The 21,841-nt window shown below is 37.6% G+C and overlaps 1 protein-coding gene across 25 annotated transcripts; it reads left to right on the forward strand.

Annotated features, from left to right (window-relative positions):
* Positions 1–1,393: 1,393 nt before the first annotated feature.
* On the forward strand, positions 1,394–17,451 carry LOC139963791 (multivesicular body subunit 12B-like). 25 transcript variants are annotated; one of them, XM_071964936.1, is made up of 15 exons: positions 1,394–1,566; positions 3,263–3,341; positions 4,112–4,213; positions 4,907–5,003; positions 6,365–6,500; positions 8,184–8,303; positions 9,842–9,933; positions 11,158–11,219; positions 11,866–12,015; positions 12,840–15,554; positions 15,590–15,753; positions 15,826–15,846; positions 15,918–16,265; positions 16,303–16,339; positions 16,451–17,451. In XM_071964936.1, exons 2-9 carry the CDS (start codon positions 3,270–3,272, stop codon positions 11,974–11,976), a joined length of 792 nt encoding a protein of 263 aa, XP_071821037.1. In that variant the 5' UTR covers positions 1,394–1,566; positions 3,263–3,269; the 3' UTR covers positions 11,977–12,015; positions 12,840–15,554; positions 15,590–15,753; positions 15,826–15,846; positions 15,918–16,265; positions 16,303–16,339; positions 16,451–17,451. The 25 variants fall into 25 exon arrangements, with proteins under 25 accessions (XP_071821037.1, XP_071821026.1, XP_071821032.1 ...); XM_071964925.1 differs by having other exon boundaries at positions 15,882–15,954; positions 15,991–17,451; XM_071964931.1 differs by having other exon boundaries at positions 15,918–16,339.
* Positions 17,452–21,841: the final 4,390 nt, after the last annotated feature.

Consider the following 21,841-nt stretch of genomic DNA (forward strand, 5'->3'; position numbering starts at 1 on the left):
TCGGTGTCGTCCACAGTTCGCCTCTGCTTCGATCCTACACCTTTGACAATGGGTCTTCGTCCCCTTTATCTACCAAGGGAACTCACACATATCTTAGTTACGGTTGTGTATATCCACCCGAAAGCGAATGCTGACAATGCTCGTAATCAATTGAAAGGAATGACTAATCGCATTGAAAATTCCAAACCCGATGCTGTTAATATGATAATGCGGGACTTTAATCACTGCAAGATTGACGATCTACTGCCTACTTATACACAATATATTGATCTGCCTACAAGCCTTGGTATAACACTACACTGAATATGTGCTATGGTAATGTCAATGGAAGTAATTTCAAAGTAAAAACTTTAGCTCAGCTTGGTAGTTCTGATCACTCTATTATCAATATGTCGCCTATAAGTATACCGGCGTGAACTGGAAAGATCCGAACCCATTGTGAAGACGCAACTGGAACAAGGAAACTGTTGACCAATTGCGTGGGTGTTTTGAGTGCACGGACTGGAATGTGTTTGATGATCCAAACTTACAGGACACTACAGCAACTGTTACTGAATATATTAATTTCTGTGCTGATCTGATAATCCCAAAGATATCGTTTCACATTTTCCAAATAGCAAACCGTGGCTATCAAAAAATTTGAAATCCCCAGTGTATGAAAAGAAAGATGCATTCTCAAGCGGGGATTATGATCTTATATAGGCAAAACAGCGGGAGATAAAAAGGAAGTGAAGAGATGTAAAAATCAAATGAGTACGGAAAGAAATGGAAGATAAATTTGAGGGGGGGGGGGGGGTTCGAAAGCTGCTTGGCAAGTGATGCAAAGTATAACTGGTTATAAAGGAAAAATGAAATTGGACCGATTAGAAATGGACAAAAACTGGTTACTGATTTGATGGGATTTTTATTGTAGGTTGTTCGTAGCGATGAATTCGTTAATGCAGGAATTGATAACAAATTGAGGAATATGCCTAATTGTGCTAACATGGGTAGTGACAGAGTTGTTGTAAATAAAAACTGATGCTAGGAAATATTTTTCTAATGTTAAGATATATAAAGCCACAGGCCCAGATGGGGTCACAAATATGGTAAAAACATATAGCTCTCAGTTAGCGCCAGTGTTCACTCCGATCTTCCAAAGAACACTTAATGAGGGCGTTATTCCCGAGATATGGAAAACGTAAATCATAACCCCGGTTCCTAAAACAAAAGTGGTTTCATGTTTAAATGACTACCGTCCGTTTTTGTTTTCTGAAATGGACAATAAAGTTTCTTTCTATCTATCTTTAATCTAGGCCAACATCTATAGTCCTATTCTACACCCCATGGGAAAACGTATTCGCTCGCTCGGGTTCTGATGGCGTCATTAATTTTGTCTGGCCGATGACGTCATTTCCCAATGTTGTGAGTAAATTTTGACGGCTAACGGTGTTGTGCATATCACACTGGGCAGAGACGTATTTTCGCGCTACGGAAGACGTAATTTAACAAAGAAGACCTACATTTGGCGGTGATTTCGAAGGTTTTTAAGTTTCCTTAGTGTCGGGTTGTCTGTGTTCCAATTTGGTAAGCTTTTTACCGTAACATGCGTAACGTAGTTATTAACATCCGGTCTATGTTTGCTTTGTCAGTTTCAGTAAGCACTGTTTATACTGTTGTGTACCAGTTCTGCGATACGTCATTGATAGACCTGAGTTATTGATAAAATAATAAGTTGTGAGTATTTGCCCAAACACTTAAAGGCTTTGCCATTAATTTAAGTACAGTCTGCATGTCTTCAATATTTTACTGATGTATTTGCCATAGTCATATCATTACCCTATATACTTACCTATACTTAAATTCTTTAAGTTAAGCATATGTTCTATGAAAAATGGATTCATATGCTAGGCCTATGAAACTGCCTTCAGTACTTCAATACTTTGCTCCAATTTGTGGTACTAATTTAGAATCCGTACCATTCCTAACCCCTAACCCTATTCCCTACTTCCTAACCCTAATTCCTAACCCTATTCCCTACTTCCTAACCCTACTTCCTAACCCTATTCCCTACTTCCTAACCCTAATTCCTAGCCCCTAGTAAGCTTTCCCATTCATATGGTACAGATTCTAAAGTTAGGCCCAATTTGTTAAAAAACAGTACTGATATATACTCCTATATTTATACAATGTAGACTGTAAATGCATTATGCTTTCCATAGTCATACCGTAAGATACTGGTGTAGCCAATATAGTCTCTGGACCTATGATTGAACTGTCCTTCATATTCATAACATGCAATGTGTGGAAAGAAATACCTTTATTCCTCCATGCAATGTGGAAATATTTATTTTCTATTCATTGTCATAGTTATATAGGTCTTAAAATATTGGCATTCTTCCTGTTATATAATCTATGAAAATAACCTATTAAAATGGACATATTCATACATGTAGCACTATAAAGTAGTAATATCTGATACCTCAAAATACCAATTAGTAGTGAAATATAATCTGACACATTTGTAGTTCAAATTGTTTCTGTAGCATTTATGACTGTCAATTCTGCACATATGCAATGATTGAAACTAAACACATACAACAATATAGGCCTAAGCCATTTGTCATGGAGCAACATTCCATAAAAATAGCAATGATATACTGGCCAAGGAGCAGCACACTACCTTGAATTACACCAACAGTTCCATGTCCAGGTTGTACTGTAGGAGAGATAAGATCCAATTATGGACAAATCCATTCTGTGAAATGAAAATGAGTTTATGGTGGTTGTTTGCAATTGTTGAGATCTAAAAGATGTATTCTCACAACATTACTCTCTTGAATGCAATTGAACTTTTAGCTACAACTTCTTGACCCCCTATGGAATGCTTTGCACTTGGGAATTTCACTCCCATCTGAGTTAGCCTGAACAATTGTCATACTTTCTATTTGGTTTGTAGAGCGTACAACAGAACTTGTTATATTGATCATTATATTATGTGTGTGGGAGGGTGGGGGGGGGGGAAGAAATTAAAAAAAATACTTCTTTAGAAGTCCATATGACGATATATATAAAAAAAAAGAGAGAGAAAGAAATATTTTCATACTTTTAAGTAAATAGAAGCATAAAGACTTAAAAAAAGAATGACACCATTGTTGTAATGTTTTCATTTCAATGGAATCGTTAGAAACCAAAGATGATTACTCCCTGTTTGAATAAAAGATACCCTTTAAGATCTATAGAAACTTACTCTTGACGTGATAATTTTTTGTTTCGTTGACAGGTGGATAATGTCTTGGGATGCAATTACAAATGTCTGTGTCGTGGAAGACAAAAACAATGTACCATCTGGCTATGAAGTAGTGAGTTTTATTTCATGGTCTGTAAATGCAGTAAATGCTGTAAATGCATTATTTTTCAAATGATGTCTGGTGTCTTTCAAGAAGTCATTATTTTATATTCACAAGTAATCGTTCACTGGTGATTATTGTAATCTCATACACACAATAGCCATATTGCCTGGCTTGGTGTTAAAGTCATAAAAGAAAGAAAAAATCATTTTAATTTTTAATGTTGTTTTGAAAACTTTGTATTTTTTTTTTCACAAAGGAAGACGTCAATCAAGTTTATGATCATTGTTTTTTGTCTCAGAGTGTGACAAGACATTTTCATCTTAACATAGTAAATAGTTCTCACTGAGGGATAGTAATTGTTCCATGTGTGTAACAGCTTTGTGGTAATTTTTGTTGTTGTTGCAATTGGTGCTAATATTTATTCAACTTTTAGATATCTAAACAAGGAAATGCAAATTTTGTTTTAAAAAAAGGTTATCATATCTAGAGATTCTTGTACAGCACTGAGGTAACTATGAACTGCTTGTCTACATGGTATGTTATCAAACAATTGTGTACTTTAGGACATCACTTTTGCATCCATGAATTGTGAAAGTGATACAGTATTTTATGTTTATTTTATCTACAATATAAATATAAAATAAAACCAGAAGGACATTTTTGGGCACCCCTTACAGTAGTACCTTCTGTTGGCCTTTCTTGTAACAGAATCTCATAAGAAATGTACAGTTTGTGCAGTTTGTGTGAATTCTGAATTTAACTTTTCTCTTTGTCTGCAGATAAGCTCAACAACGGACAATGGTGATGCTGACCTGTGGAAAGATAAAAAAATGAGGAAGAAAATCACACGTTATTTGGCCTTCACGAGAGAAAGATCTATGGTGATTTCATGATTTCTTGTTATCTGGTTACATAAAAGTTAACCACGCCTCTCATCATCTAAAGTGTTAGCTCAGTGTGTTAGCTATAGTGTTAGCTCGGAGTGTTAGCTCAGTGGTTAACGCCGGTGCCTTCCAATCATAAGGTCCCCGGTGCGAGTCACTCCAAAGATTAATGTATGTCGTCCAGTTACAGAGTTGTTGACAATTGACAATTCATAATCATGAACGTTAAATATGAATCTGAGACTGACTTCGGTCAGCTTGCGGCTTTGATAAGCCAATGAGGCTTCTTTGCGAGTTCCTGCTTGCAGGAGGATCCAAAATACATATATACATACATAGTCAATCATGTTGCGTATTCATCTTGGTGTGATTTCAACGAGATGTGTCGAGCTCTGTAACCGAAATCTCAACTGAACACCGGATGCTGAATACAGTAGGGAGCATGACGTTAATATGGTGTCACAGGTCTCGAATAAGAAATTTATATTCTGCATAAATTGTTCCTTTAAAGCAAAAAGAAGCATCACTCCTTGCGACCAGGATTTGTTATATGGCATGGTTTTCCTTTTTCGTGTGTGTTACTAAGGAGAGATCTTTCAGTGCAGTAAGTACAGTTTTAACCATACCTAGTACTTTGAAAAGAAGATTTTTATCTGACTGGTTTTTCTTGCTCTTTTTTAAACTGCTCAGGGTGGTGAAGATAAAGTTCTCGCAGATATTACCGTCAGTAAAGAAGATCAGGTCACACCGGCAGGCTACACCTGTATCCCTCACACTCATTACTCAAGTAAGTATAGCAACCAAAGAAGGGCAGGGAAACTATCTTAAGGCACATAAGAAATGGCTTTGGGTTCTCATTTTTTCTTTTAAAAGAGCACTAAGGTAATATTCAAGAATATGAAAGGGCATTAAGGTGTTTGCTTTCCAAAGTGAGAGAGAACACATACAGAAAAGACAGAAAGTAGTAACATTTCATAGGAATGTTTGTGAACCATACTGTAGTGAGTGATTTTTTTATATTCACTGTAGCTGTGTAAAAGCTGTTCTCTGACACAAATAATGCGGGAGTTTTTGACAAATTTGGAGCTATGAATTTAGTATATAACAATGAAGCATAATGATGACAGAAATAATCTTGAGGTCTCCTTTGGCAAAATGATTGTAAAAGCAACATGGTGATTGTTGCTATGCAAATAGGGGGGGAGGGGGTCGAAGGGGGTGATCAAATGGCATTTTTTTGTTGATTAATTCAGGTCATTTGGCTAGGAATACTGGCATTATAAAAGATACCATAAAATGAGATGGTTATCACCCGTAACACCTCATGCATACCTCATGTGATTGTTGGGCACATGTCTGTTTTGTTTAAGCGGAACATTCGCACTTATCTCCAAGGATCAGACATCTGTCAACAACCACTGATAACACACCACATGTATACCTCATTCGAATGCTGGGTGAAATCTGTTTATGTCTACCTAGACTTTGACATTCTTGTTACATTGACAGTTGCAGCAGTTCTCGCTGTTCTGCTCATTAACAAAACTACACTTCATTCAATCCAAAGGCTCAACTTCACATCAACTTGATGTTACAATATATATATATATATATATATATATATATATATATATATATATATATATAGAGTAGGTTGGTTGGCGTCTATCTTGGCACAGAGTGCTCTATGTCCAGGGGAACAGAGCGGAATATATGTTGAGACTAGTGGAACACTAGCAGTTGTAACTCAGAGTTTCACACATTGAGCGGTCATCAGACAACAGTTGTCTGATGATCGCTCGACGCGTGAAACTCTGAGTTACAACTACTACTGTAGTGTTCCACTAGTCTCAACTAGTCTCAACTAGTCTCAATATATATATATATATATTATATAAATATATATATATATATTTCACAGTTGTTTATCACTAATAGTGAATTACTTGTGGTTTCATAGCTTTCAAAACATTTTCTCCATCCCCCCCCCCTCCCTCCACTTCATGCAATTCAAAGGCTCAGCTTCACATCAACTTGATATTACTCTAACTATATATATATTTATATCACAGATGTTTATCACCCGTAGTGTACGTGAATTACTTGTGGTTTCATAGCTTTCAAAGAGATGATTTTGTTTCTTCGCAGAGGAAGCAGTTTTAAAAAAGAAGTCTCTGATAATTCGCTTGGTGAACAGATCTCTTACAAACGAAGCTATAACCGATATTTATTTGACGTCAGGAAAGTCTCGAAGCAAGCCAGTAGAGTCTACAGCTCGCGCATGGTGAGTGACTGGGCCACAGGGTGTAAATGTCGAAACATTTAAAGGCATTGAAGACTCTCCCCAAACCGCGTGCGGCCATCTGAAAAAGTTACTTTCTGTTGCTTGCAAGTGACGTTTTGGTTCGTGTCGCTACAAAATGCAGACAGTTCAGTAATGAAACGTGATACCTTGTTATCTTTAGCTGGACCTGAGATGTATATCCCTGTATCGTTTATACACTGTGTTGTGGGTATTGACCATAGCTGTATGTACTGACTGTACACTAGTGTCTAATTACTGACGGTAGCAATCTGTGTGTGTATTTTCTGTGATCGATGGTTGTGTCTAACATTTCTGTTACACCTTATCGAAACTATGTCACATTACCGGCATTAGACGTATCTTTTTTGCGCGAGTCTTCACACTCTTTAAGTAGAAAACAAGTGGCCAAACAGTAGAGCAGGAGTGACCAGGAAATTGATCTTGTGAGCTCCTGTGAAATGCTAGATTTGATTCACGGGCAACCAAATTTGAGGATGTACTAACTCCAATTACAAAAGAGGAAAATGTGTTCTTCGAATGGTACTAAAAGATCATGAAGTTTTACATGCGTGTGGCCTGTTTGTCATGTTGAAATATATTGTCGTCTTTGTTTCTAAAGTTTTGACTGTTTGGCATTGGATCATTCAGTGAATTCATTGTTTGAGTTTCATATTAATAGTTGGATAAAAACATATTTAGGCCCCATTTATAGAGTCGATATATCATTTGCATGCAGGCTGCACTTGTCCCATCGGTGAGAGACAAGTTACTTGAGTGTTGGGAATGGCCAAGAGGAGGGTGAGTGGCTGGATTTCAGGCACTTAACAAATCCCCCCCCCCCCAAAAAAAAAAACTTACGATAAACATTAATTTCAAATGAGAGACAACAAGGTCGAATAATTATGTCACAGGGCTGACATTTTGTTCAAGGTGCAAATTTCATGCTGCTTGTGGGAGGCATTGCTACTTAAACTTAGCTTTTCCTGTTCATTTTTTATGGCAAATGTTAAAGTTACTTGTTAATGTCATTGCTGGTATGTTGCAAGATATCATATCTATCCACGAAACAGAAAACCAGAGGTATTCAAAATAAGATAAAATGTGAAAATTATGACACTCCTTAGTCATCCAGTAAAATAAAGGAACACCCGAAACAAAATGTCTCCCAAATGGAAATATTAATGACTTCGATAGGTGAGAGAGTTGCTCATCATTGGCATATATATCTTTGGTTAAGGATGATTAATTTGTTGGTTTCTTGCTTAAGATGAAAATCCCTGTGAAAATCCTCTCGCAATGCCGTATGTGTCTGCATTTTGTTTTGGTTTTTGATCAAACTCTTCCAAAGTTTCACTCGTTGATGGTTTATCAAAGAGAATCGTGAGATGTTAAATTATGATTTAAGACAATGGAATTAATAGAACCCTTCATATAAATATGTTAACAACTTTTAATTTTAAATATCAGTGTGCTGTTGAAACAAGTGGGATTGAAAAGCCTTAACATATCAGTATATAATTTCCTTTTTTTTTTATTTTTTTTTTGCAATGAAGTCCCCCTAACTTATTTTCTATATTGATAAATGTGGAGAAGTTGAATTTAGGATGTGTCGTTTCTCTTACTTGATTTGAATCTATCAATTCTTCTTCCTTTTCTTTCCAGGGAAATTAAAGACTTAGCTCTGTTTGTAAGGTATGGACCTATTCTGCAGACACCTGTAAATAATGTACCAAAAGTGGCTGATTTACCGTACCAATATCCTGCAAGGAGTAACAGTTTAAAGTAAGTATCTTATCATGTCATGTGACTTGTCATGTGATTAATGTCTTTTTTCCTTGTGTATGTGGTTTGTATTACTGTTGTAAAAACAGCAGTAAATGGGTTGTGAAGAGTACATTCAATTACCCAGCAAGCAACTGTACAGACATTGTATGGTATGGACTGTTCTCTTGTTATCAGAGTGCTCATCAAAATGACCCCAGTTTTCTTCTACAACTGGGACTCATAACTAGGATCTTTAAATGTAAACCCACTTAATTTTAGGTGGTTCTTGCAGCTTTATCCCCTCTTTGTGTTATGTGCAATTGACCACCGCTACATATTGCAAGGTTAAAACCATTGTGTCATGAGGGGAAAGGAAGTGTTTGTTGAAAGCTTGCCGACAACATAGATCCATTTATATGACACAGGATATATGAGCAGGGATGTGCCCACGCTGGGCGGCACTGGGCGGCCCCGCCCAGCACTAAATATACCGCCCAGCACTGTCTTAAAAATCGTGAATCCCGCCCAGCACTATTTTTATTAAAATCCCTACATTCCTAACAATACATTCAACATAAATTGGGCCTAGCCTATGCCAAAATCATACAGACTAATTATGCATCAGTTACGCATGCGAGAAACATTACTTACGGCTCTCAATCGGTCCCTTGTCAAATCTCTTCGAAACAACTAATAACTTTTACCAGGTACGTAATGTATTTCACTAAAGAAAAATGAAAAAATGTAAATTATTAGTGTATGTGTATGTACTTAAAAAGCTACATAGGTGCCAGCATTTGGCATCTGTGCACCTTCAAAAACCCTTAGACCCCTCCCCCAGGATGGCGATCACTATACCTGGCACTCAGGAAATCCTGGGCACATCCCTGTATGAGTATACATGGCTGTTTGTTTACCTTGAGTAACATAAAATAACATCACATCAGCCATATACGGTATCTGTTTGTGTTACAGTATGGGGATAAGTCAAAAGCTATGCCACATTGAATCGATGAAATATATTACAATATTTTTTTAAATTATTGTACTCTTCTCGTCAGTGATATCAAATGGGGTGATTGTAATGGCCGATGCATACCTGAAAGTGGTCAAACACCTCAGGTGTACCAAGGTCTGACAAGGTGGGGGATGGGTCAGTGTAGACTACAGCAGCTGCTCCTGATTTGATTTCATGGGGCACACAGAAATTTTCAGTATATACTCACAGACTGCCGACTTCCAAAATGGGGCCCAGTGATATAATTGCCCAATGGGTCCAACCCGCTCTTAATGACCATGGGTACACCAACGTCTGTTTAATAGTGAATGGGTGGGAAAAAATGTCCCGTAAAATGTCGAGAAAAGAGAATGCTCTTTAGTGAAGCTAATTGTACTGTGGCTAATGGTCATCACAGATGGCTTTTGTGTGTTCCAGAGGTTTGGGTCAGTGAAATTTGTATTTTGAAACCGACTTTTATTTAGAGCTGTCCGTCTCTGTGAATTCTGTGTGGAAGTTATGAGATTTATTCTCTTTTTTTTTCTCTCTTCTCATCTAGTGAACAATTGCCTGCACCTTTGCCTCGAAAAGCTGCAGATATAACTAGGCAGGGTACTTTTAGGTCACCGGAGCAGGTTGCACATATGTCAGGTAACTTCATTTATAATTCCTGAGCATTTCTTTTCTTTCCATCCATTAATTATTGGTTCCTATGATGATTCTCTGTTTATTGTTTTAAGTTTAATATTGCTGGTACGGTTTAGTCCAACAAGGTGAAATGTTTTCAGTTACCAGGTTTCAATATGACACTCTCTTGTAACATTTCTCTCAAAATGCTCACTTTTCAAATTTATCAGATGCCAGAGAATGCTCCTGTAGAAAATTAAGAAGACTTTATTGGCTTCTCAGAGTTTAAAGACATTGCACTGTAAATTTAAATTTGACCAAAATTGTTTGTATCCGTGTGATAAATTGTGCTATCAGGATGTGGTATTCATGTAATTTGATAGCAAATTAATGGAAAAGTTCTTAGATGTCTGCTAGAGAATTATTCCTGCAAGGTAATTTTTTTTATATACCTTCTGCAAATATGTTGTCTTGATAGTCCTCATTGCTAAAGGAGAGGGAGGGGGGGGGTGATGCAAATCCAAATGTGGTCCATGGCCTGTGTAGTGAAGACACTCACTTTTGATAAACAGATCCCCAGAAATGATTCCATCATAATGACAGTACTGGATGGAGACTTGAGCAATGTGTTTTTTTTAAAGTTTTTATGTTTTATATTTTTGCTTTTCTTATTGCATATATTCATCTTCTGTGGTAGATGAATTGGTTGTCCCGTTGTTACTTAAAGAGTAAAAGTGAACGGTTTCACCTTCTGTATGTTGGCACTATGACATAACACATTGACAAAATGTCAGCTCCCATTATAAGACTTTTAAATCATGCCATCTGGGAAAGGAAGCAACATTTTTCTTGGTTGATTTATTCATTGCAAGCATATATATATATATATATATATATATATATATATATATATATATATATATATATGTATATATATATATACATATATATATCATAAAAAGTGGCGGTGGTTTTGTGGTATTATTTTCCCCTTTCACTTTCTTCAATTGGTTTACCGTGTATTCAGGCATGGAGAAGGAGGGGGTGGTGGGGGAAGGGGAGGTTGGAGGGGGTGGGGATGTTCACATTTCCTATTCTCACATTTACAAGGTCCAGGATATTCCCAACATTCAAGCTGACAATGTATTGAAAGCAATCAGTCTAGAATTGATTCAGTTTTTGTTTCATTCTCTTTTTAAACAAGAAATATGGAACATTATTTTCTAATACTGCCCTCTTCTTTTGCAGGTCTCGATGACGTACCATTTCAATTAAACCCTATTCTTCTTGCCTTGGCAACGCCAGACACGGTAAGAGCTTGAGTCATTTCTTTTTTTTAAAGCTTGTCTTTTTTTACCACTGCTGATTATCATATTATTTGATGTTGATTCAGTCTAGCTGAGCTGCAGCTGCTGCAGCTCTCCTGTTTGACACAGGGACTATGAAGATAACATTACAATTGCAGCTGAGTGTAATAGAATGAGTAAGGATGATGACCAGTCTGAGCTTATTGGGCATAATAAAGTCAATACAATGTCAGGAATTAAAAATAAGAAAAAAACCTGCAGTCTGTTCCTTTAAAGGTAGTCAGTATAGGCCCCAAATTATAGCAGGCTATATAATTTGCTAGAAGTTTTCAAAAATTACTTTCCTGGAGGTCTTTACTCTCCAAATTGTTCCCAGACAGTTTTCAGGAACACACAAGATGACTGAATGTACCAGTGAGGAAAATTTCCTCAAAGGTTGTAGGAAACACAGTTGAATACTTTTGACCAAAGGTGACCATATTTGAATATTTAGCATATTTGAGGCCAATACAGCATATTTTTAATTAATGATAAATTGGGGAAATGGGGTTATGTTTTGGAAGACATAGAATAAAAATCTAGTTTAAAACATAATGTTTTTACTGGCAAAGAGATTCAATGTCTTCTTTATTCATAATCTTGTTGACAGATATCTGTGCCAGCCTTACAGCTAAAGACACGTGAAGAGATTCTGAGGGCGTACCAGTACGACTTCTCGACAGAAAACCTGGTCAAGAGACAGGCAGAGTACACATCTTGATTGCATCATCACAGGATGTTGAAGGAAGTCAATGACCTGGTGAATAAACATACAATTTATTTCAATTTATTTATTTTTTTTTATAGATAGTTGATTTATGACGGTTTTACATTCAGTAAGTTAGTATCTGTCTCTCGAATCCCCTTCCCAGGTAAACAGCTTGCTTCCATATCGCTAATGGTATGTGGCAATGCTTCCCACAGGAAAATGAAAGAAATGTTTAAAGTTGTATATTGGAAAGGAATAGTTTGTTCTCTATCTTGATACAGTGTTCAACTTTCATAGCCTGGTTATTATTGAGATAACTAAAAGTATTGTTTTGGAAGTTTATAAATTTCTGTTACTTCAAGTTGATTTGTGCTGTTCAATAAACGACAAGACACACCATACCTGCTCAACAACAACAAATGAAACAACACACAACACAAGTCCATTAGGCTCTCAAACACCTTTTGATATTGTGTTTACCTCTCTATATCATCATCATCGTCATTATTATTTACTACTCAAAGTTTAATTTCAAATCATAAAATATGAGTCAATTTAAAAAAAAAAAACTTTTGCAGTGTGCTCAAGACATGAGACTATATATTGATAACAAATTGGCTGACGGACGAAATGTTGAGAACTCAATCAGATCGCATAACTACTGGCAAATTAAACTTAATTTTGTCATTAAATATATATCAATGACTTTTTCTCTTAGTTTGATCTGCCATTAATCTCGTCTTGAGTAACCCTCTGTAGCTTTGGTGAAATTACCGACAAACCTCTCCAAGCTGCTTAAATACCCCCTCTCAAAGTTGTGATTAATAATTTCTATAGGTCACTGATGATATTGTATTCAATTATTTCATTTACAGTGGGACCTGTCAGAAGTGCTTGGAATACAACATGCTCCTTTGAAAATCTGTCATATGGTTTGGTTTGTGAGAGCGATATTAACTGGAAACAGCCCTTTTCGGTATGGGCAGACATTTTACTGTTGCGTTTTGGGGAAGTGCAACTGTTTCAATTTCTATATTTGTCGATTTTTAATTTGAGCGCTGAAGAGAACATTATAATCAAGATAACGAAACATTATCTTACGAAATCTTATTAATTAATTAATTAATAAATCTTATTAATTAATTAATAAACGAAATCTTATTAATTTGTTAACAAGTTTTAAATTGTAAGCTGGACCATTTACGGTAAGTTAAAACTATGTTGATCTTTAACACTGGGATGCCATTCCAATCTAACAATTTTGACTGGGAAAGTTTCTTTTTTTTCTCCTGCAAGTATGTTATTGCAAATACTTTGACTTGGGTGTTTCTCGTCAAGTAGACAATTCCATGGACATCATAAGTGGAATCTTTTGCTAATTATAAATTTAATTTAGTAATTTAGTAGTTTTGATGGATCAACCAGACAGTAATAAAATTATTAATCTTAAAGTCTGTCAAGACAAAATTTTGTACATGGTGCAAGTTTTGTTCTCTTGATTTTAAAGTGGGTATGCCTCCATAGAAGATATTTTTCACTTGTTAGGTAAATATATATTTAGGAAAAAGATAACTCTCTATTTCATTTGTGGAGAAAGGGATTGGCACAATTTATAGATGTGAGCCAATGTGTCAGTAGTAATTGCAGCTATTCTTTTTAAGGAGGGGGTGGGAGGGGGTGGGGTGGGGTTGGCTGGGGGTAGGTTGCCAAATGAGAAGACAATTTGAACTATTTCAATTTTGTCACTAATTCAATTTTCTCTGTACCTTATGAGTTATGTGATGCTTGTCAGCTGATGAAAACTTTGTTAAACTGGCAATTCATTTGGAGACAGGAATACACGCTGCATTGAATATCCCGTTCCCCATTACATTACAACGGCCACACTATTAGCACACAGCTGAATTTCACACGTTTAGAAGTGTCATGTTCTTCTCGTCTGAGAGAGATATTTCCCTTCTAATTGTTTGGTTGTTGTAAAGCCCTTCTAATTGTTTGGTTGTTGTAAAGATAACAATGCCTGGTGATACACTCATTGTCATTAGACAGCATGGTTAACATGAGTCATGTGAAGTGTGTGACGAACTTGTTTTGTGTTTTTGTGGCAGAGACTTCCTACTACCTTCAAGGTGTTCCCCCTGAAGCAACATTGAACAGGAAGCTAAATGCAGCATGTAGGAATATACATATTAAACTGAATAACTTTTCGTTCACCCCTTTTTGTGTTGTGGTATTTACTTTGTCATAAAATATGGCAAATATTTCCTCATAAATTGATCAATAGCTACTATGTATCTGTGTGTATCAATTTTGAATTAACAATATGCTGTAAGGTACCAAATTCAACATTCCTGGGAACTTCCAATAAGCTTGCCAGTTTTGCAAAAGAGTCTTTAACTTTCATGACTGTACACTGTCATATGTGTGTAAAATTTGATATTTAACTGTAATTGGTAGAACGATTTCACAATACTATCCTATATCGAGACTGTTTGGTCATGTATTTTCATCTCCTTTTGAACCAATGCTCCTTCTCTTTGCGATACTCTTGGAAAGTAAGAACGAATAGAAAATGTCAAAGAGCAGTGACACCCCTGTTGTAATAGGTCATCAACTGCATTACCAAAACTTCAAAAGTGAAGTGAATTGGACAAGTTCTTTGATCGTCACCCCCCCCCCCACCCCCGTAGAGATAGGGTGACTTGAGTCGATGACTCGCCTCCAGCATTGACTCTACTCGAGTCAGAAAAATCACCAGTAATGACTTAAAGTGACGTGATTAATTACAAACCTACAAAATGGCTACTGAAGATATCAATCATTTTTGTATATCATTTAATAACAATTTTTACCAAATGATGGAAATTTTCTGTTTGTCACTGCAAAACAACAGAGAAAAAAAATTAAAGAGTAAGAAGGGTGGTGTATTAGGGTGGGGGGTGGGGGGAGAGAAAAGGCAAAATTAATACCTGTGGATAATTACATTTTTGAAAAGTAAGCAGGCTTGGCATTCCAGGTCCAGCTGTTAACCACTGGTAGGTAGTCTGGTTATTAAAAATAATGAGAAAACAACTTTAATGTTTTAGATAGGACAGACAAACATTGGGAAATAAACTTTGTGAAAAGAGGTAAGCTGATAGACTAACTATTCCAGCCAAAATTTAAAAAAAAAACAGGTATGAAATACTTGGAAAATTTGACTAAAAATTGTTGACGTTCAACCAGCTGTTATTTATTTAAGAAAAACACTTGTCTTTTGACATTAGGGACAGTTTGAGATCAATTTGGTATCGGAGATGGGGTAAGGTGGAGAGGATGGGGAAGGAGCAGGGGGGCTGGTGGTGGGGGTTCTATTTATACTTATTGTATCATTTTCTGTCATTTTGCAATATTTTATATCAAGTTTTGCTACATAGGCCTTTTCTGGTTGTTATTGTTTTTGCTCCCCTTATGGTGCTCTATTCTGATGCAGCTCTCTGTTAAGTGTTAAGTTTAAATGTTAACTGTGCATTTTCTAATTGATTCTATCAGAGGGTGCTGTATCATATCTGTATCAAGAGTTTAGTACAAGCCTGTCATCATGTGACAGTGTAGATGGTATAACAGGTCTGTCATCATGTGACAGGTAGATGGTATAACAGGTCCTGTCATCATGTGACAGTGTAGATGGTATAACAGGTCCTGTCATTATATGGCAGTGTAGATAGTATAACAGGTCCTGTCATCATGTGACAGTGTAGATGGTATAACAGGTCCTGTCATTATGTGACAGTGTAGATGGTATAACAGGTCTGTCATCATGTGACAGGTAGATGGTATAACAGGTCCTGTCATCATGTGACAGTGTAGATGGTATAACAGGTCCTGTCATCATGTGACAGTGTAGATGGTATAACAGGTCTGTCATCATGTGACAGGTAGATGGTATAACAGGTCCTGTCATCATGTGACAGGTAGATGGTATAACAGGTCCTGTCATCATGTGACAGTGTAGATGGTATAACAGGTTCTGTCATCATGTGACAGGTAGATGGTATAACAGGTCCTGTCATCATGTGACAGTGTAGATGGTATAACAGGTCCTGTCATTATATGGCAGTGTAGATAGTATAACAGGTCCTGTCATCATGTGACAGTGTAGATGGTATAACAGGTCCTGTCATTATATGGCAGTGTAGATGGGATAACAGGTCCTGTCATCATGTGACAGTGTAGATTGTATAACAGGTCCTGTCATTATATGGCAGTGTAGATAGTATAACAGGTCCTGTCATCATGTGACAGTGTAGATGGTATAACAGGTCCTGTCATTATATGGCAGTGTAGATGGGATAACAGGTCCTGTCATCATGTGACAGTGTAGATGGTATAACAGGTCCTGTCATTTTGTGGCAGTTTAGGTGGTATAACAGGTCCTGTCATTATATGGCAGTGTAGATGGTATAACAGGTTCTGTCATTATGTGGCAGTGTAGATGGTACAGCAGGTTCTGTCATCATGTGACAGTGTAGATGGTATAACAGGCTATGTATAGAGCAAAAATATCAGCTTTTTCAATTCGGAAAACATAAGATAAATCGCACAGCTGTGTATTAGAGAGGTGAAATTTTGCACAAACTTGGGTTTAAGAAGAATTTTTGAAGTGCCAAATTTTATGGCCTTGTTGAGAAGTTTTTGGGTTTCACTTAATAACAAGCTTCATAATAAGAATGTCGTGTTTATGTGAGAAATGATTAAGTTGGTGAAGAAGTTTCGGTGGCATTGCCGTTGCTGTTTTAAAATTTGACCCATTTATTTAGTTAATTAATTAGAAATGAACAGAGAATGTTGGTGAACGTTTGGCACCATCAGATCTTTTTGAATTACTTTAAAGACTACCAAAATTATAGATGTGATTAATGACGGGGGCATAGCTAGAGTGCAGACCAGTGACGGAGATATTTGAAGGATCTAACCATTGGCTCAGTGTTTACGTCCTCAAAGTTTAGTCATGCCTAACCCAGAAGCTGGGGAACAGAGGTTTGCATTATGAGTAAGCAGGGTTATATGTCACCATTAATTGGGGTCTTTCCCCGTAAAACATTACTTAGTTTTACAAAAACTAAGTTTTGCCAAGAACTAAGTTTTGCCAGAATGGAAAGAAATTATTGGCTGGAAAAGGATTCTCGAAAACCTTACAAAAGTTTTGCTAAGTTTGCAGAAACTACTAAAGTTTTGCAGAAAACTTACAAAAACTAAGTTTTTTCAAAAAACTTACAAAAACCAATTTTTGCCACAAAAAAAATACAAAAACTAAGTTTTGCCATAAAAATAAAAATACAAAAACTAAGTTTTGCAACAACAATAAACTTACAGAACTGAGCTTTGCCAATAACTTAGTTTTGCACAATGGGAAAGAAATTAATTGGCTGGAAACTATTTGGACCATTGACTAAGGAATACAGATCCTCTTGGTTGCACATCACTATAGCATGTTCATGTCATCAATATTTGGGGGGTGGTGGGGGTAAGATTCCTTTAATATTACTTGTTTATAAAGAACGCACTTCTATTGGAGTAAATTTGCTTTTGTTTGCAATCTTTACTCGATGGTATGTCATCTTGTTTGTTATTTTAATGTAGTGATTGGTGAATGTAAATATGAAATTTTATGAAAAAAAGAGAGCTTAAACAACACAGAAATAATGCAGCAAAAATGTAAATAATCTGGTATTTCTCTTTGTGTCTATTCTAACTGACTTTACAAACTTCAATTTGATGTAAACATTTAATACTACGTCAAGAGTAGATATTGTAAATGTCATAATAGCCCCCACCCCTAGACCATGAGGCCCCTCTCTCCACCCCCCCCCCCTCTCTCTCTCTCTGGTAATAAAGTAGAATGTTGGTTCATGTTGTAAATTAAACCAAAACCTATCCCCTTAAGAAAAGTGGTAGGTCCCCAGGCGCGTATCCAGGATTTTCTAACCCGGGGGGCGCGAATTACTATCTAAGCGGAGCGCCACCATCGGTTGGCGCGCAGCGTACAAGAAAATTTCTGGTTTTGATACCCCCCAGATCACCGGAAACGGCACTTCTCGGGCTTGAAATGACCAACCAGATGTACACTTTTTGCCTGAGAACCAAGTATTTCCTAATAGTTTTTTTTCCATCCATAACCTTTTTGAAGATTGTCAACATGGCACACGTCATGTTCGACCTGATCGCATCTCCTGTGGGTCTTTGCTTTTGTAGGTGATTCTACGTCCCGGCCCACAATACCCGTCAGCCCCACTTTTCAAGGTTTTAAGCCCCATATTTGATCAGAATTTGAAAATTCACATTTCTCGTGAATAAACTCACTTCAAAACATACCCATAATGTTGTACAAAATTTCATCTATGGACAACCAATATAGAAAAAACTTCCTTCAACCCCTAACAGACCGGTCAAAATTGCACGAGTAGAGGGAAGTGTGATGCAGAATGTTGGTCAGAAATTTTGGAAAATTCCGACACAGTTAATTTATTGGTGTAGAAATATTAAACCTCTTATAACGGCTATTATAAAACTTGGTTGAAGGAAATGAAAAAATAGCAGATATTTCCGAAACCGAACACTACACACATAGGCGTAGGAGGCGCGGCGGCAGTGGCGGAGCTAGGGGTATTGATCAGGAGGGGCGAGAATGGTCTGTAGGGGCGCTTTCGACACTATCTAAGCGGAGCGCCACCACTGGTTGGCGCGTAGCGCACAGACAATTTTTGAGTAAAGATACTCCCTAGATCGCCGGAAATGACCCTTTCAGGGCCTGGCTAATTTGCAGATAAACGAAGAATAGGGTGTCATCGCCAAATTACAGCAACAAAATGTGAGAAATGTCAATAAGTAGATGAGAGCGCAATATAAAAGTCAATAATCTAGAATAAGTAAAACGTGGTAAAGAGCTGAAAAAGGCGCCAGCAGTCCATTTGAGTCCGTCAGGGGGGGGGGGCATCCGCCCCCCTGACCGTATGGACGCTCCGCCACTGCGCGGCGGGGGTGCAGCCCCTAATTCGCCATTACTAATGTAAAAGAGAGTTTTGACATAATTGGACCTCCATGCTTTTTATACATCTACATGAGACATGTCGTTGTTTACATTAGCATCCCGCGGTATACTGCGCAATTTGAACGGACCGTACGGTACACGATGGCATGCGATGTAATAACCGATGCTTGCTTATATGATATTGACATTGACACGTTGAACGCGCGCTTCGCGCGCGAAAATTTTTGGTTATTTTTTCAGGCAAGTCGGACAGTTTTGAGGATTTTCATCCTGGAACGCCATTTTCATGCTCACTGATATGATGTGATATCTGCTGTTTGCGTTACAAATTCGAACAGGCGCGTAGCGAGGAATTTGCCAAGGGAGGGGCAAAGCCTGTAGGCAAATTATCTAAGCGTAGCGCCACCATAGGTTGGCGCGAAGCGTACAAGAAAATTTTGGCCGAAAATGCCTCCCAGATCGCTGGAAATGGCACTACCCAGGACCATTTGTTAGCGCGAAGCCTACAAGCAAATTTTGGCCGAAAATGTCTCCTAGATCGCTGGAAATGACACTTCCCAGGCCTTGTAAGTTGCATCTAAGCACTTTCTATTTTGAAATTACTTAGCGATATCATTTAAAAAAATGCTGAATGGGGGGGGGGGCGGTCGCCCCCGTCCCAAAATGCGTCATGTTCCCCGACGACACGGTCGAGTTCGAGACCAGCCACAGTTGGTTTCATAGCACAATTCTACACACGCGTTATGATAGACCATATATAGTATATATATATAGATCATTAGTGAGAGAGGAAAATGGAAACGTCAAAAAAATGGAGTTGTCGGTGTAAGGGGTAGGGTGAGGCACACTTTTACGAAATCATTGATCCGTCACTGGCTACCCTTCAGCGCTGTAATGATGTCACTGTTCCTCTTTCTCTTCCCGGTGTCTTGGCGTTTTTCTTCTACTCCCTCTTTTTCTCTCCTTTTTCTCTCTTTCTTTTCCCTTTCTTCCTCTCCTCCTCCTCTTTTTCCCCTCTTTTTTCCTTTTTTCTTCTCTTTTTTTTCTCTCCTCTTTTTCTTACCCGGGGGGCGCGCGCCCCCAACGCCCCCCCCCTGGATACGCACCTGGTCCCTGTGAAGACGTTGAATAACTCCATTCTGATACTAATTTAATACGTCATAACCCCTAACGGTACCCATCCCCTACCCTATAGCTACTATACTGTCCTTCATAGTATTATTTCTTGTTCCAATAAGCGAACAGAGATTAACAAACCGTCGGTTGTCTGTCAAACTTTGGCGCTTCCTGTGAAGCTGGTGGTAATGACATCATTACTTGAAGATAAGGGGCTTAACGTCATCAATAAGCCCAAACCCCTGTAAAGTCAATCGATCGATCTCTTCCGAGAACACGCTCTCCATTAATCTTCACAGAAAATGAAAGCAGAGCGTTGAGTTCAGTGCTATTATCGTTAGGTGTACACTTTAAGACACTGCCTAAACTGTGTTGACCATGTTTATTTCAAAATTAACCAACAAACATTCTGTTATCGATACGGAGGTATGGTATAGTCATTAAGCGTCGGCCGTAAATTTGTTAAAATATACTGTCATTAGGCAGTTTTCATTTGGTGGCAATTAAAAGAGGAAATACCTAAAGATTATAAAAAAAAAACTTGGTTAAACGCAAACTGACATGTTGCAAAGGACACTCACAAGCGATGACGATAGCTTAAGCATTGAGCAAAGGAAGCAGAGGAGAGAGGAAGGTGTTTAGTCATTCCCTTCTTGGGTGTTGACACCATGAGATTGGATGGTGCGAATGGGGTGTGGGTATTTACAATCTTTACCTTAATTTGAGACGGTTACATACAAACTCAATTCCTTGTAGAACAATATATTTTGGGTTTCATCCACATATTGTAGACAACAAGAAGTACGGTAAATATGAGTGTAGATCGAGTTAGTGTGGTGCAAGTAATGTAGTAACCCTTGGTGTTGTGTCGGTGTGCGGGGTGGTGTAACTGAGGAACAATCCAGTTCGCGATTGGACCTTGAAACACAGTACATCTGAAGGAAACAGAATCAAGAAAGCCCTATAGTTTGATTGGCTAGTCGAGAATGGCTTTTTATAGGCTGTGGAGGATATGATGACTGCTTGCTATAGAAATCTGGCGTAGGGTGGGGGGGGGGGGGTTGGATGGCAAGAGACAACAGGGGAATCTTCACTTTTGTTACCTCTCCTGACACCGTGTCCCCTCAAATCAGATGCCATTTCATGTTCTGTGCACGGTGACAAAATACATGAAATAAGTGAATTTGGCGCCAAAGCGAAGAGCTCTTTTTTATTAAATGTAATTTTGTGCAACACTTACATGTTTATATTGGCTTACTTAGGAAATCCAACACAGTGAAAAATTTCAAATCATTATCTAATTTCCACAGTATCTGAGAATTATCAAAAGCAAAATGTTTCTCCATGTGACAAGTTGATGTTTTCAATGCAGTAATAGGTGTTGAATATTCATGATATAAACATGCAGATTAGCCAGGTGGGACAATGATCTGATGCGAATACCGACACTCTACACTCCCCGATCATGATATGCTTGGAAACACTCATATTGACAGTATTACACTAGTTCATAACCTTTCTTTGATAGAAACATATTATTCATACTGTTCATATCGTCCAGTAAGAGTGGTTTGAAGCTTGGCAAGACACAATAGTATCGAAAAATGGTTCAAACTGGGTTCAAAGAACATTGAAATTTCGACTGATAAACCTTGGACCTTGAAAAGAAAAGTAGAAAGAGCTACCTCAACTTGATGGCATCAGAGAAAAAGAAAATGATCGGTAAGTAGG

The sequence above is a fragment of the Apostichopus japonicus genome, chromosome 22 (assembly GCF_037975245.1).
Source record: "Apostichopus japonicus isolate 1M-3 chromosome 22, ASM3797524v1, whole genome shotgun sequence".
Lineage (NCBI taxonomy): Eukaryota > Metazoa > Echinodermata > Holothuroidea > Aspidochirotida > Stichopodidae > Apostichopus > Apostichopus japonicus.

Excerpts from the sequence above, each read along its gene's own strand:
- LOC139963791 (XM_071964943.1), top strand. The coding sequence starts at position 3,270 with ATGTCTTGGGATGCAATTACAAATGTCTGTGTCGTGGAAGACAAAAAC. Across the intron at positions 6,501-8,183 it reads GAGTCTACAGCTCGCGCATG|GGAAATTAAAGACTTAGCTC; the intron begins GTGAGTGACTGG and ends TTTTCTTTCCAG. Across the intron at positions 11,220-11,865 it reads CCTTGGCAACGCCAGACACG|ATATCTGTGCCAGCCTTACA; the intron begins GTAAGAGCTTGA and ends TCTTGTTGACAG.